Source organism: Elephas maximus, chromosome 8 (assembly GCF_024166365.1).
Source record: "Elephas maximus indicus isolate mEleMax1 chromosome 8, mEleMax1 primary haplotype, whole genome shotgun sequence".
In the NCBI taxonomy this organism is placed as follows: Eukaryota; Metazoa; Chordata; class Mammalia; order Proboscidea; family Elephantidae; genus Elephas; species Elephas maximus.
This window is the reverse complement of record NC_064826.1, coordinates 80,668,780-80,686,186: the sequence shown is the minus strand read 5'-3', so window position 1 is coordinate 80,686,186 and position 17,407 is coordinate 80,668,780. Positions and strand designations below refer to the sequence as shown.

General features: G+C 37.4%; 1 protein-coding gene across 4 annotated transcripts in view; it reads left to right on the top strand.

Moving 5' to 3' along the window:
* The first annotated feature begins 268 nt into the window (after positions 1 to 268).
* The window catches only part of TMEM196 (transmembrane protein 196), a 56,514-nt gene continuing 39,375 nt past the window's right edge, over positions 269 to 17,407 (top strand). For 2 of the 4 annotated variants that reach the window (XM_049894086.1, XM_049894089.1), the window contains exon 1: positions 269 to 1,295. In XM_049894086.1, the coding sequence (XP_049750043.1) occupies positions 1,149 to 1,295 (147 nt within the window). In that variant the 5' untranslated portion in view covers positions 269 to 1,148. Of the gene's footprint in view, positions 1,314 to 17,407 lie in introns of all 4 variants that reach the window. The other 2 variants (XM_049894085.1, XM_049894088.1) reach the window with 1 other exon arrangement.

Below are 17,407 nucleotides of genomic sequence, written 5' to 3'. Positions count from 1 at the left end.
AGGGGACCCTCCTTATGAGAAGGCTTGAGTCTCATTCTTCCTGACCGAGGAGTTCCTTGGGGAGGGTCCTTCGAAGTCCTAGCGAATTTAAGAGTCTGGTCTTTCTCGAGTCCCCGCGCTTTCTCTGCCTTTCATTGCTCACTCCCCCAGCTCCTCTCTTAGACGCAGAAGAAAGTTTTTCACAAAACGAGCCCAGCGTTGACGTAGGCATCGCCTCCCCTCTCAGTTGGATAGAAGCCTAGGAGAGAGCTAGTGGAGGAGATGCAGAGGTAGGGATCGCTTGGATCCCTGTTGTTAGGGTCCAGGGGCGGGGCCCATCAACAGACAGCCAGGAGTATTGGTTCTAGATCCACAAATACATCAAGCGTTTTCCTCCTCTATCAACCACCTAATGCCCAATGAGGTCACTGCGATGAGAGAGAAACAGATCAAGGCAGAGGAGGAGGAAGAGGACAACGACGAGGAAAAAGAAACCCAGACGCAAAGAGGCCATCAGACAAGGTCGCCTTTTCTGGCGACACAGCAACTGTCAGGAGCGTGGTGCTGAATATCATTCGCCCACTCTGACTCGGAACCAGAGAGACTCGCAGAAACACTTCGTGTTACCACGAAAACAAAGGAGAGGAGGCTAGAGCGAGCGGGAGAGAGAAGCTGTGATCAGTTACTCTTGGATCCCCAGGAAGCAAATCTCACCCCCTTCGCCTGGAAAGAGAGGGGAGTCTGAAAGGGTCTGGGAGGCTAAAGAGGGCGCGGGATCTTCCTGCAGAAACTTGGGACGTGGCAGAACTCTGGACAGCGCCTCGTGAGCCAGGCTCCAAGCTCCTGGGCAGCCTCAGGTTTCTGCTCCTTCCTGAAAGCCCTGCTACAGTGGTGTGCTCTCTTCACTCCGACCACCGAACCCGGGCAAATTCTTCTACCAGCCCTGTCCAAACGTGCCAGAGGTGGAGCAGATCTTTTGCCTCTGGCGCGGCCAGGGAGGAGGGTCTCCCGTTCTGGAAATCCAGTCCTTGTGATTAATGCTTCGCTGGTGAAGAAAGAAAAGTTTGGGGGTCTGGTAGAGGGTGGAAGGGGTAAGAAGGACAGTGGAAGAAAGAAGGTGGATGGTTGGTTTCCCTGTCTGAGCTGGAAGGAATGATGACCAAGGAAGGATGTGCACCAGCGGCCAGATTATTGGGAGCCTCTTGGTGCTCTCTGTGCTGGAGATAGGGCTGGGGGTGTCCAGCGTGGCCGTGGGAGCGGTCAGCTTCAGCCTGGCCCTCCGAGAGTACAAGCCGCAGCTCGGAGACTCGTCCCCGGTATGGAGCGGGGTGTGTGTACGTTGAGCCATTTCACTCTCTTCTTTACCTCTTTACGGTGATGGTCAGTGTGCGTGCGTTAGTCACTTCCTCCCTGGGGAAGAAAATCATAAACCTCCCCTGGCTTGCGTGTAGGTTCGTGTTGGCAAGCTATGCTCTTTATGTTGTCCTTTTAATTATTGCTGTCTTTTTTTTTTTTAATTACCTGAGCTTATTACTGAATTAAATGGCTATGTTTAAAGTTGGGGCCGGGGGGGAGCCCTTTCCACTGGCTGATTTTGTAAAGGGCTGCCGAGTAGTGCTGATTAGGGGGTCAAACCTATCAAGAGCAGAATGTTTCTTTTTCCTTTCAGAAGGAAAATCAAAAGGAGCATGTTACAACATCTTCTTGTACCGGGAATGATGAGCAGGGGTAGAGTTGTGTATTTTTCACTGGGTAACTGTGCCCAAGATACACTAAAAAACAAAACAAAACAAAAAAAAACACTAAAGGCAAGACTAATAGCCCAAAAAGAGAAACGTGTTGTGAGTATGAAAAGAGCATGAGAGCACATTTCATCCCTAGTATTAAAAAAATTTAGAACCTAAAAAAATAATAATAATAATAATAAAATTTTTTATTAGAACCACAACAACCCTGTTCTTTGTTTTTCTCTCACTAATTTTCTGAAAATTCTTCACATCTGAAAATTTTTTTGCAAGTGGTAAGCAATAAGTTAAACAACCAATGGCATGGTATGTAGCAACATTCTAACTGGAGGATAACTCAGCCTAAAGAGTACCCAGCTGCTCAGAGAAACGTGTCTTAATTTCCTTTAGGTCAGATATCAGACCCACCAAACTTCTGATTTATTCACTTATATGGAATCTTGAGGATAATCTTAGAGGCCCATTCCTTCCACTAAGAATCAATGAAATAACTCAGCACTACTCCTGGTGTAGGCCTAATTGTGGAAAACAGCATTCTCTTCTCTTTCAAGTCATATAACTTCCACATCCCTCGGGGTTACTAGCTTAATTCTACTTTTCAGGATAATTTAATAGGACGCTATTCTATATCGCTGATAATCCAGAAGTGTAATTAATAACAATGGTTTCCTTACTTGAGTTTTGAGTGACAGAGAAATTGATAACTTAGAAGTTCAAGAAAAATCATTCTGAATGCTCTAGCGCTCTTAAAACAGGTAGGATTGTGTTTTGGAGAATTTAGTTGTTATATTTTAATTGTTCAAAGTGAGAAGGTTTCTAAATTGAAGAAGTAAAAAAAAAGAAAGAAAAAAAAGGAAAAATGGTGCTGGGTTCTAACATCTAATTATTCCAAGAATGTTTGCTCTGAATTCAATGAGAAGTTTCTATTAACCTCCAAATAATTAATTACCTTTTTCCTTATCAAGTGATTTTTATCAATGTACATATTAAACTTCAGTATGTGAACTGATAAAAGGCAAACCTTTAATCTGGTAAGTCTATACCTTGTATGTGGTAGTGATTAGTTTGAGAGTGGTAGTTATTATTATCATTGTTGTTGTTATATAAATAGAAAATGACTCTAAAACTTCTGTTGGGCAACTGTCAAAATTAAATTTAATGTCAATGTTTAGATATCGGTTATGATGAAACCTCAAATACTCCTCAAAACATTCCCCCTTTGAAATTCAAGAAATTGAATTAATAAAATTAGAATGTCTCTAAATAATTTTAAAGTGTCCAGTTTACCTTTAAGAATAAAAAAAAGGTTACGTTAGTTTCATATTATGTAAAAAAAATTAAATGACTTTTCTTTCCTCTAAGACTATCTAATGTTACAGATTACTTGGCATATGTGTATGTACAGAAAAAAAATTTTTTAATGAACTCAGTGAAAAGCAAATAAATCAGTCCACATCTGTGTAGCTATTATAAAAATTATTTCTATTTTGAACAGGTTGTTTAGAGTAACAGAAATTCACCTGGGTTCCTAGAACAATAATTTTGAATCCTATTGTCTTAGCCAGTAAAGTCAAATAATAATACATCTGACTGAATGAATAGGTTTGAAACTAGAATTCCTAAACAGTTGGTCATTTTTATGAAGTCAAATTAAAACTTTTAATTTGTGAAGAAATAAATATTCAGTTGGGACCATTGTGTTTATCAAATTATAGGCTGATAAACTAATTTTTTTTTTTTTTTTTGCTTTTGGGAAATCATTTTTCGTATAATCTGAATTATTTCCCAATTCTCTCAATGATAAATTCATATATCCAATATTTATAGAGGGCTTACCATGTGTGAGGTGCTGTACTATTTACCACAGAGAGTATAAAGATGAATCAGAATGCTGTCCTCAAAAGGCTTCTCCCTCATGGAGAAAGTAAGGTGGGTACATAACTAAGTTTATTAGTGGTGAGAAATTAGAGTGTGACATAATTTCTCAGAGAGATATGGAGGCAGATGAAGGGAAGAGAGATTGGGGTGATCAATGAAATATTCATAGAAGAAATACTATTTTCATCTTGCTCTTGAAACTTCATTGGAATTCGTAATCAATGTATCACAGTGTTAATGTATCATGGTGTAAGGTCTGGAGTCAGATCACCTAGATACAAATCCCAGATTTACTAGCTGGGTGACTAGCCAGTTTCCTCATCTGTAAGCTGGGAATGGTGATAGTACCTGCCTCCCTCTAAGGATTGTTAGAAGGCTCAGACACGTCATTGTTCTTCATAAAATGCATGGCAGGTAGTAAGCACTGAGTAAATGCAAGCAGCTAATACTGAATACACAGAAAGGCAATAGAAGATGTGAGTAAGGAGAGTCTTTCAGACAGCATGAATGAAGGCAGAGAGGTGAGAAAGGAGAGCATGTGAACCAGGAAGAGTAGACTTTGCTATTTTTCTGAGGCTGAGTGTTAGTGATAGATAAGGATGGAAAGAGTGGTTGAGGCCATATCGTGTGATGCTATGTTCCAGTCTGAGGCAACAGATTTATTTCCTCATATTTTAATAATAATAATACCAGTTATCACATCCCAAAGACACTCTAAGGAGATGGAGCAAGAACTAGATAAAATTGTGAACATCTTTGGAAATTTAGGAATTAAAAATCTGCATTATGTATTAACATGAGATGAGATTTTACAATAATTAACCTGTCAGGACAGCCATAGTCTGTAGTCAGAGCTTGTTTTTATCAGTGCCATGGCTTTTTTTTTTTTTTGCAACTCATTAATACCATTATTACAAGACTTCTGCAATAAATTTTAGAATTCAGTGAAAATAAAAGCTGTACCATGAAGGGATTATTCTTTATTTATGGACCATAAAGGCTTTTATCTAGAGAAAGTACACTGAGGATTTAGGCAACTATTTTGTTTATGTGTCCCCAAATCCAAATTAAAAAAAAAAAAAAGTGTCTTGAAATAAAATAGAAGCAAGATAAAGGGCTTAAAATCCTTAAGATAGATGACTATAGAGATTTGTTTTCAATCACCAATTCATAATCTGAAAAGGAGTGATTTCTACAGTCAGCCTTAAGAATATGGACACATAGAAGAAAAACAAATCATTGAACTACAATTTCATATAAAAAGATAGCTATAAATGGCTTTATAACATTTTTGGTTCTTCTTGATTTTTTGTTATAAAATGTATAGTCACCTGCATTGAAAACACAAAATCAGGAGACATAACTGTTCGTTAACAATGAAGGAACCATCGAATAATCTGCTTTGGTAGAGATATATCCACCAAACCAAACTCATTGCCATTGAGTCAATTCTGACTCCTAGGGACCCTACAGGACAGAGTATAACTGCCCCACAGGGTTTCCAAGGCTGTAATCTTTACAGAAGCAGACTGTCACATCTTTCTCCTGTGGAGCAGCTAGTAGGTTCGAACCACTGACCTTTCAGTTAGCAGCCCAGGGCTTTAACCACTGCACCACCAGGGCTCCTTGGAAGAGAATAGCCATGTGAAATACAATGGATGGGTAAGAATTACTGAGACAGGATTATGCTTCCAACTTCCTACATGATCTTGGGAGAGTCATTTTCTCAGCCTCCAGCGCATCACCACTAATGGGAATGGACTGGATCCTAGATGCTAGAGGATCTCATTTTTCTGTTCTGGGTAGGCACCTGGGAACCTAAAGATTTAAATGCTGGTGGTCAAAACAACATGTTGAGTTGCATTTGATATATACCATGTTCTAATTCCATCAATCTATATTTGATAATCATTTTACAAAATTTAATTTAGTAAAAGAACTTCTCTAAGCACAGTTGCTCCCAATGTAAATCACAACGTAGCCTTTTAAAATATTAAAAATGTCCATATCTAACCATATAAATTTTAAGCGATTGCTTATTTTTCCAAGTAATTATTGATTTCTATATTGCAACTTTATCTGATTAATGAATGTGAGTGACTTTTACAGCTTAATCAAGACACACACATATTCTGTGGACTCCTGATTCACGATGGCAATTACTCGACCAAAAGAAAGACCGTGGTCAAATATTCATCTACTGTATGTCCTGATCCATACCACAGCAACACAAATAAGATACTATATATAAAAACTGCTCCAAAGTATTATTTCATATTTACATCTGTCAAATGCATTTGATTAAAAACAAACAAAACGATAAAGCAAAAAAAAAAAAAAGCTTTGTAAACAGTTAGTTCAAATGTACACAATTTGAAGCTAGTGTGTCTATGACCAGATAATATATCCTTTTTTCTCCAGAGCCAAAATACGTAAGGGATTCACGAGATTAAAACACTACCCTTATCTTAGGAAAAATTTTATACATATAATATTTTATGCCCCATTTTGGAGTTAATTTTAATTGCACAAGTAATTCATAGATAACATTTTTTCTTTCAAAAGTTAAAAAAAAAAATCAAAACATAAGTTCTCTCCCTTATCAATCTTCTCAAAATTAACAGCAACTGTAAATTTCGTGTAAGATCTCCTACACATTTTCCCAGGCATTATAAGTCTTCTTTTAGGCACACGAACCAATTTTTTATCAAGTTTTCTAAATATAATGAAGCCATTCATGTACTCTGTAGAGCGAGGTAAAAAATCTCCTCCTTATATGACTCACACTCTAATTTCAAGGGCTACTGGTCAAGTGTTGCTGGTTTTCTGAGGAAAAGTAGTTTTTATTCAAGGTCCATACTGTGTATCACAAAACACAGAAGTAGATGTCTACTTCTGGTTTTGACTGACAATGGAATGATGAGAGAAAAATGGTGAGTTTTGCCATTATCTAATGAGATTTTCCATAATTTAGGTTTCATCCATTTATGTTGGCACACGTTAGAAGTTCTCTCCAGAGCCCATGACAAAGTCTGCTTTGAGATTTTGGCCTTCATTCAAGGATGTAACTGGTCTTGAAGTCTTTGCTGTAGAAACATTAGGAACTCATAAACAATGATATTTGCTTCCGTCATAGTCTTTATATGCTATCACCTAATTATCTTAGTATTGAACATTTTGAGTGTTGAAACACCCTGGCCTCCTGGTAATTTGACTAAATTGCTCAACCAAAAAAAAAAAACCTGTTGCCATTCAGTTGATTCCGACTAATAGCGACCCTACAGAGCAGAGTAGAACTGCCACATAGTGTTCAAGGAGCACCTGGTGGATTCGAACTGACAGTTTGGTTGATACAAATATGATCAGAGTAAAGTCAAACTCCTTCATCTGGATTATGTTTGCATAAAAAGTTTGAATTGGGTCTCTGTATTAGCTTAATTATTAGCCAGAACCCCCAATATATTCTTTCAATATTGACGAGCAATTTAACATTTTCGTATATACACTTAGCTGCCAGCTAGCACTGAATGTTATTGGTAGATGGGAGACATGGCCCAGCTACCCAACATAATAATGCCTGTCTTTGGCCTTAATAAAAACTAGAATAGATCTTGGCGCACGCACACACACACACACACACACACACACACACACACAAACACTCATGGGGGGAAAAAACCCCAACAACTCTATGCTCAAATAATGGTGAGTGAGAAACAGTTTACTTGTGATGTGAACAAGATTTTATTTCACTACTGAATTTTCAATACACACACATGAGAACACACATGTATTTTTTTTTTTTAAGTCTATTCATTCAAATAGTCTTTTTATATCTAAATAACCAGACTGAGGGTTAGTTAAATTACTTAATTTAGTTGTCTTAGGAATTTAGTCTGAAACCCTGGTGGCGTAGTGGCTAAGTGCCATGGCTACTAGCTGAAAGGTTGGCAGTTCAAATACACCAGGCACTCCTTGGAAACTCTACGGGGTGGTTCCGTTCTGTTCTGTCCAGTAGGGTTGGTATGAGTCAGGATCGACTCAATGACAATTTTTTTTTGGTTTGGTAATTTAGTCAAATTACCAGGAGGCCACTTTGCAGATATGTGTTTCAACATGCCAAATGTGTAATACCAAGATAATTAGGTGATAGTATATAAAGACTCATTTTGCATACTTCTAGTTTTTTTTTTTTTTTTTTAGGAAAGAGAGAAAAAATTGTGTGTGACTACTGTCCTCTGTGATTTACAAAGCTTCTGATTAATGCAGAGATTGTGTGTCATTCAAATTGAATGACAATCAAATCCAATTCAGATATCTCACTCAATTTAACTGTGGCACTAAATAAGTTCTCCCCCCCCCCCCCCGCCCCACTACTCAGTTTCTTTATTTGTACAAGGAGAAAATAATGGTACATATTTCAAGGGGTTGTGGTGAAGCTAAGAAGACAATGCATATAAAACTTTAGGACAGAGCCCGGTGCAGATAACATTAGCTACTGCCTTTTTCTACTTCTCTCATGCTGAGCCTTTACCTCCAGGAGCCACAGCCTGCCCTTTCTGAGAGGAACACTGGCTCTCAACCTGTCTCCAACACCTTTGGTCAGCAGGAGCTTGTTATGAAGGCAAAATAAAAATACGCATTGATTTCTCTAATAAACATATTTAACTTCTTGGAGAGTTGGATGGTTTTGTTTGAACTACCTGAGTAGCTTTTAAAGCAATGTTTATTACATGTTCTATTATTAACAGATACATCCAATATGTATTTTAATTTGGTCACAATCTATTATTGATTATTGGACAAAACTATGTAGTCAAGGCAAAAAAAGAAAATACCAGGAGTTAAGCAGATCACCTTGGAAGATAGGGTGCCTTGATCTATTTATCCTGTGGAAATAATACTAGACATGATTTATTAATAGTTAACTGTGGTCCAGGTGCTTTGAAATACATTTTTTCCAATATTAACAACTTTGTGAAGGAGGTAGCATTTTATAGAGTTTAGGTAAAAACAAAACAAAACAAAAAAGGACCTTTCCTAGTGTCACTCTTTTATTTCATCAACCAAGCAGCCAAGTCAGTATTTAAAGCCAAGTCAGTCTTATTTTAGTGCCTTTTCTATTCCATTTATGAAACTTAGAAAAATTTCAGAAACAAGTCATTCGTACATGAGGCCTGACTTCATTATTTGTCCCCAACACATGAACGTATGAGTCAGGCATGATGGTATAAAGGCCAGGTCCCAAATACTCTTTTTATCTGTTTTCCAGCAAAGAGACTGGCATGGTCAATTGATCAACCAGGACATCCTCCATGTTTTCAGAATATTGCAGTCTAAGACCAAGAAAACCAAACCCGTTGCCCTCGAGTCAATTCCAACTCAGAGCAACCCTATAGACATTGAACCTAAATTGTTCCCACTCTCAAAGTTTAAACTGTAGCCTTAAAACCTAAAGCTAAATTACCCATTTCAAATGATTATTAAATAATACAAGGTCAAGTGAGTAAGACATAAGACAACAGATTTGAAAAGAATTCATAACAAAAGTTATCATTACTAAGTGATTGAAGTTGTTTCCTCTAGGAGGGGAAATTTTTTCTGAGCAGAAGACAGAAAAGAATGTACTACACAAAACTACCAACATGTGTGAACAGTCACGGAGGGGGCAATGAAATGAAGTATATGGGAGGAATTGAGGAGACCAGCCTAGTTAGACCACAGATGTGTTCACATAAGCCTGGTAAATGAAGATAATCTAAATAAGGCGTCTAGCTGTAAAAGAGCCCTGTTCTTGATTCTCAGTCAGATTTGATGAGCTCCATTGAGTAGAACTTGATGATCAAGAGGCCAAGGCAGTTGATCTAGGTATGCTGCTCAATTCAAGGGTAAAACTCCAGTCCTTGGACCCAATATACGTGTCATAGATTGACAGAAAGAAGTAAGGAAAGTATAAATCTACTTTCACAAGCCTAACCACAACTTCAGGTGACTTCCCTATTGATGGTGGGTTTGGAAGCTCATAAATTCCTTGTGTTTAATTATACTCACAGCCGTCTAATATATAAAAATTGGAACTTATTTACTTAATTGGAGGTAAAAATGGGCTTTGGAAGCATTAAGACTTTTGTTCAAATTCTGGCTGTAGTTTTTTTCTAATTCTTTAAACTTAAACTGCGTTCCATTATCTCCAGGAGCAAACAGCTAGTTCATCTGAAAAGTAGCAATGTCACCATTTGTCTCCTGGAGTTGTTCTAAATAGTAAATGTAATAATTACGTAAAGGGCTTGGCACGTGTTAGCTATTTAATAACCATGTCTGGTCCATAATGATGACTTCATGCTTTGGCCATTTTCTGGAAAATTCATTTTCAGTGTGTATTCAGTATTAGACACAAGTTTTATTTGTATTCATTTCTGAAAGGGAACTTATTTTAAGACCATTGTTGAATATGACCTTGGATTCTAGGCTGGATAAAGTTTAAGTTACATACCCTCCTTAGAAAATATGTGCTCTTCACAACTGATTTTGAATGTTGCTAGTAGTGAGTTATGATTTAGTGTGCATGTCCCAGGATCCTACGAATAATTTGTTTAGGCTGATGTTGAAAGAGGCATAATTTTTATTTGTTCTACTGATTAGAGATACTTGTTTGGTTCTCTCATTATTGTTGGCTGAGATGTTAGAATTCTTAGTTCTTTCTCTACTTGTTTCCTGACAATTGTTTTCCTATATGGATTACTCTGAGGAATTTAAATAATAATGATAGTAATGACGATGTTAATAGTAACAGAAAGGGCAACTTGTATTTATGAAGTACTATATTGCCTGATTGCCTGAGAATTCCAACTGTGTTCATTATATGAGGACCTGAAGGGTTTCAGTGATTTTCTTAAGATCAGAAAGTGATATAAGTAATTTTTTCCACTAAAAAATGGTGTGTGTGTGTGTTTGTGTATGCCTGTGTTTAGGGGAGGTGGAGCGATAAGCAATTACTAGGAGTAAATTAATAACTGTCACTGATATGCAGTAGAAGCTGGATTGAGGCTGTTAGTACCCTGATTTGGGGGAAAGTTCATAATGCCTCTACCCTCTGTGCAGCTGCAACTCATTTTCATGACTGGCTGGCATTCAAAGACTGCCATGCTTGCTGGATGGACAGTTATTTGTTGTGTTGGCAATTCTTGGGAAGAGCATAATTTCCATCCCCTAGTCCTCTGGGGTCGCTGGCTATTTTCAACTCTGTAAGGTCAGGTCACAAATCATAGACTCAAAGCTGGCATGTACCCAAGAGGCTTTTTTTCTTCTTTACCAAATTCATCTTCTATATTTTCAGCTCTGTTATCATTTCCACATGTATCAAGTTGTGAGCATTATATTATTTGTATTACATTATCTAAGTTCATTTTACTCATAGAGTAATCCCTCAGTATCAACATTGGTGGGGTTTGGTTCTAGGACCACCCCAAACACCTGCAGGTATGCTCAAGTCCCTTATATAAAATGGCATAGTATTTGCATAGAACCTATGCATATCCACCTGTATACTTTAAATCATCTCTAGATTACTTACCATACCTAATACAGTGTAAATGATTTGTAAATAATTGTTATACTCTATTGTTCAGGGAATAATGGCCAGAAAAAAGTCTTTTTTTTTTTTCAGAATATTTTTGATCCGCACTTGGTTGAATTTGCAGATGTGGAACCTATAGATACAGAGGTTCAACAGTATTTGACATGAAAGAGCCTTAAACATGAAAACACAAACAAAAATCAAGTAAACTAGAATAACCGACATTAATGTAAAATTACCTTAAATTGTACACAAACTCGTTAAGCTTTTATTGTGAAATACATCATGCAGAGACCCTGCTAATGTGTGTGAAAAGTTTATGCTACCATAAGAAATAGAACATTATTGACAACGTTACCTACATCTAGATTTTTGTTATTAATTGCATCTCCTTTTACTTCCCTTCAGAGGTAATCACTATCCTAATTTTTTTTATATAAACTTGGATTGTGAAAATTTAATTTATTGTATTTGGATAAGATGACAAAAAACATTTTCTACTTAGGAGATAAACTCTTCTGATTTTAGTACTGCTGGCTGTTTATGAAATAGTTTCTTTTTAAGGACTAATATGAATAATAAGGAGTTCTAGTGATACAGTGGTTAAAGTTCTCTACTGCTAACCAAAAGGTCAGCTATTCAAACCGACCAGCCACTCCATGGGAGAAAGATATGGCAGTCTGATTCCCTAAAGATTTACAGCCTTGAAAACCCTATGGGGCAGTCCCACTCTGTCCTATAGGGTTTTTATGAGTTGGAATCAACTCTACAGCAGTAGGTTTGGTTTTTTGGCATTTAAATATGAATAACAACTGTATCTAAGTTTTATCTGGACAACTGAAACTTAAATTTACTGCAAATCCAAAGTTCCTCTTTACTCAAATTCAAAAATTTAGTTATAATTTTCCTTGCCACTTTTATCGCAGAAACAGCTCTGACATGAAAAAGCTTTATTTACTTAGCATGCTGAAAATATTCAAAAGATTATTTTATAAAAAGAAAAACTATCTCAAAGTAGAACTGGGACAGAACACAATGCATAATGCATTAAAAACATAAAAAGGAAGATGGCATTAAGTGAACACTGAGGGGGAGATGTGAAGGAATGGCATCCTGAGAACCAAGGCTGATTTGTTCTGTGCCTTTGGAGGATCTGGGCTTCAGGCCAGTGGGGAGTTTCTAGGATGTCTAGATTTGGATTCATTTAGAAGAGCTTGGCATGTCAATCAGCTACATGCCATGTCTGAAGACTTCTGAAATTCATTCTTGTGTATTGTTGGTTTCATTCAGTTACTTTTTTTACAGTGTCTGAGGTTTCTCTCACTACCTTCTGTGCATCCCCATTTAACACTGTCGAGTTTTTCTGTCCACCCCTCCCTTGAGAGCTGTGGATTTAATCTCTGTAGTTGCTGTATTTGCCTCTTACTCCACATGATCTGCTAAGCCGCCAAGATGGTGCAGTGCTAATGGAGGACAGTTTTATCACATCAATATGTCTGTTTCACATTTCATCTTCTTGGTATTTTATTTTTTCTGTGCAGTTGATTAGATTTGTGAAAAGTCATGAATCTATGAGAAAGATGTACATTTACTCTATCCCAGTTGAACTGGTTGTGAAATTTTCTGGATTGGAAGAAAGACGGTATGTGGATCAATATGCCTCACTTTATTTCAGTGCTTTACTCTGTTGTAGGAAGTAAGAGATTAGTTCGAGCTTAAAGGGAAAAAGAACGCTGCATAATTAGCATGGTTTTCCATGAACTAAGTAAAGAAAGGAATATAAATAGGAAAGTGGAAAAGTGTTTTAAAGATGAGCATTATGCTAACAGTGCAGAAGAATTGGGAAGGTGAGAGCAAAGAACAGGAGGACATCTGTAAACCTAATGAAGGCAGAGAAAGCCCAAGAAATCAGCTGATGAGATACCACAGCTCAGGGCCTTGGAACTACGATCAATGCAACCAAATCAATGTTGAGGTCATTGGCAATTCTTGGTGGGCCTGAGCTTCAAGATCCATACTGGGTTAGGAGAGTCAAGAAGTGGAAAGACAGTGTAGTGTGCAAGAAGAACTCTGTTGGAAGTCAAGTGGGTCAGGTCCCTGTTCCCATTCTCATGAGCTAGTTACTCATTTTCCTCAATTGTCTTTCTTACAAGATTTATTCAACAAACATTGATTCCATAGCCAGTATGTTCTGTGCTCTGAGTTAGTTCCTTCAAATATAGCTGTGGACAAAATAATCATGGTCTGGAATCTTCTGAAGCTCAATTTATAAAGGAATATAGACATTGAACAAATAATTATACAAACTAACAATTACAGGTCGTGACACTTTAAACAAGAAAAAATATAGGCTTCTGAAATAATACAACAAAAAAACTTGATTAGCAATGGAGAAATCAAGAAAAGAACCTCTAGGAATGCAATATTTTCTGAAAGATGATGAGGCATTATCTAGGTGAAAATGTGGAAGTGCAGTTCCAAGTGTAAAGACCTTGAGATAGGAAAAGCTTGGTGTGTTCAAGAAACTGAAAAAAAGGCCAGGAGGATTAAAATCTGGCAAGTGAGGAGGAGGAAGAAGGCACAGGGTGAGGTGGAGAGGCATGCAGGGTTAAAATACACACACACACACACGGTTTTATACATGTGCTACAATATTTTGATTTTCCCCTAATTATAATAGGAGCTATTGAAAGCCTTTAACCAAGAAAGTGACAAGATTATATTTGTGTCTGAAGACAGTTACTCTGGGCTGCAGTTTAGAAAATACAGTAGAGTCTACTTAGGAGGCTAGTAGGATGTATGATACAATGATTACTTGGGTCAAAGTGGAGGTGACAAAAGTAGAGAAAGCAGAGATATTTGAGATACAGAATTGATAAGACTTTGTGTTGGATTAGATGCCATTGCAGAAGGAAGTATCAAGGATGACTCCCAGATTTTGGAATTGATAAGATAGAGTTCTCATTGATTTATTTATTTTGAAACGTATTTAATTAGGAAAGGGGCAACTCTGTGTGTGTGTGTGTCTGTGTGTCTGTGTGTCTGTGTGTATGTGTGGTGTTGGGTAGAGAGAGATTAAGAATCTACTTGTGACCCATTAAGTTAGAGAAGCCTGTGAGACATTCCAGTAGAGAATTGCTATGGATTGTTAGATAGGTGGTTCTGAAACTCAGAAGAAATATCTGTGCTGGAAATCTAAACAGGGAAGTTGTCTGTAAATGTATGCTACTTAAAGCCATGTAACTGGTTGAGGCCAACCAGGGATATAGCATATAGTGAGAAGGTCAGAACTTTTAGTGACTGCAGTATTCAGAGGCTGGCCAGTGGATGAGGGACTAGAAAAGAGATTGAGAACTAGTAACCAGAGAAGGATACTGAAAACCAACAGAGTGTGGTGTCAGAGAAGTCAAAAGGAGAGAGCTACCTTTTAAGACGGAGATCGAAACAGGGCAGTCATTATTTACCTTGTTGGGTAGTGTCGATTCTGTTCGGTTCATATGTCCCCATGTGACAGAGTTGAACTGTCTGTAGGGTTTTTCTTGGCTGTAATCTTTATGGAAGCAGATCTCCATCCTTTCGTTAACAGCCAAGCACTTAAGCATTGCACCACCAGGGCTTCTATTGTTTACCTTGTTGTTGTTGTGTGCTGTGGAGTCAATTCTGACTCATAGCAATCCAATAGGACAGCTTAGAATTGTCCCATAGTGTTTCCTAGGCTTAATCTTTATGGGAACAGACCGCTAAGTCTTTTCTCCCAAGGGGACACTGGTGGGTTCAAACCACTAACTTTTCAGTTAGCAGCCGAGCACTTCGCCATTGTGCCATTAGGCCTCATTATTTACCTTAGTAACATTTGAAATAAAACAATAAAAGTATAAGCCAGACTGAAGCAGGTTGAGGAAGAAAATGAGAAGTTAGAATGTGGAAATAACAAATGTAGAAGTTTGGTTGTGACAGAGAGATGCCGTCTGTGGAGAGAGATAAAATAATTTGGAACCATGGGAGATTTTCATTTCTTAAGGGTGATTTTAGAACAATTTTGCATGCTGATGTGAATAACGAAATTGTGAAAATGTGCGGATGGAGAGAGAGAAAAAAGCCGTTGAGAAGGTGAATCTCATTGGATCTAGAGCTGGAATGAGAGGTTCTACTTTGCTAGGTTTCATCTTTGTCTTTTTTATAAAAGAGAGAGAAAGAAGAATATGGGAGAAGATGTAGACATGTTGGCACATCAAATGGCAAATGATGAGAGGAGTCTCTCTGATAGCTGCCCTCCCTCCCCCCAATTTAATCCAAGGCCTGTCAATAGTTGAGGGTAAGGCAGGAATAGGAATCTGGATTGAAAAGCACTGAGACAGTCATTAAAATGTTTCTCTCCCTCTGGTTGTGAATTATAATTAAGCCACATAACATAAAATGGATGAATACTTAGAAATAATTTATTCCAACTTCATCTTTTCACAAGTAAGTGAACTTAAACCCAGAGAATGTATATAGCTGGTGAGGTGGAGAACCAGAACAAGAGTTCAAGTCCCTTAATTCCTAGTCTAACACTCTTTCCACAGATGCCTCAATATATTAAATATCCACAAAAGTGAGTGCTCAACCAAAAGGAAAATGCAGTTATCTAGCTATTGCCCCAAAATGAACAGGAATGATCTCCCAATTATTGGCACTGCTAAACTATGATGAAACTAAAATAAGAATTTTACAAGGTAACAGGGTTTACTCCCAGCTGGAAGTTCCAAGGAAAGCTTTCTACGGAAGTTTTGATGTGTTCTCTATGAGCAACTGGGAAATGGAAACTAATTTTTAAAAGCTAGCTAATATTTTCAAACTCACAAGTGCTTTTGATTGCTTTAGCAAAATGCCTTCAAGAAGACTCTCAAAACAGTTTCCAAAGCTCATTTATCAAGCTGTGTACATTTAAAGAGCTTAGACAGAGAATGTCAAAGTCCTGCAGTTAGGAAAGTTTGCAATCTGAGTGTTTTTTTTTTTTTTTTTTAATTCAATACACCAAACCCAAACCCAGTGCCTTTGAGTTGATTCCGACTCATAGTGAGCCTATAGGACGTAGTAGAACTGCCCCATAGAGTTTCCAAGGAGCGCCTTGTGAATTCGAACTGCTGACCCTCTGGTTAGCAGCCATAGCACTTAACCACTACGCCACCAGGATTTCCATTCAATACACAGTAATCAAAATTAACAGTCAGGCTCAGTGCATGATTTGTCTGAAGTAATCATGAACAAATATATGTATACATATAGAAGTATAAATATTATGCCTTCATTCAACACTGTTTAAAAAACTGTATATACCACTTATTATTGATAGTGAGCCAAGTTTACTAGTGTGAAGTTAAGAAATTAAAATATCAGTATGAAAGGTAAGCAATATTCCTTTATACCTCAGTAATTTATACTTCAGATAAAGGCTTTTATCAAAGAAACAGTTACTTTTCAAGAAAGAAGGGTAACTTTAACTCATAATTTTGCTAAAGTCTTCTCAACTATAGCCAAGGGGTATCATCAAACATTTAGGCCCTCAGACCTTCAGAGTAATCTTTTAGAGAGACATAAGGAATTAATGAAATAGCAAGGTGAAAATGCTTGAAACATTAAATCCCAAGTACCTTTACAAAGTCAAGACATCTACAGCTAAATTAAAATATGCAAGTTTGGGAGACATTAGGCAATGGGTAACCAGGAATTTTAGGAAGGCAAGAGAGTAAATTGCCTCTAGAGCTCTCACACAACTGAAATTAACTACTCTAGGAAAGCATTGCACCTCCTGAACGATATCTGGAAGGAAGCTTACTTTTTTCTTGACTTGTGCCCATTACTAAAATAGAGCTTCATCTATATTTGCACAGTCTAATATAATAGTTACTCATATGCAAGTTCAAGTTAAAACTGAAGAAAATTTGAACAAGTCAATGAAAGCCAAAGTACAACCTTGAGTATATCCTACCTGAGTTTAGACACCATCTCAAGAATAGATATGACACGTTGAACACTAATGATCGAAGACCAGACAAGTTGTGGAATGACATCAAGGACGTCATACATGAAGAAAGCAAGAGGTCCTTAAAAAGACAGGAGAGAAAGCAAAGACCTAAATGAATGTCAGAAGAGACTCTGAAACTTGCTCTTGAACATCAAGTAAAAAAAAAAAGCTAAAGCAAAAGGAAAAAATGTCAAAGTAACAGAACTGAACAGAAGATTTCAA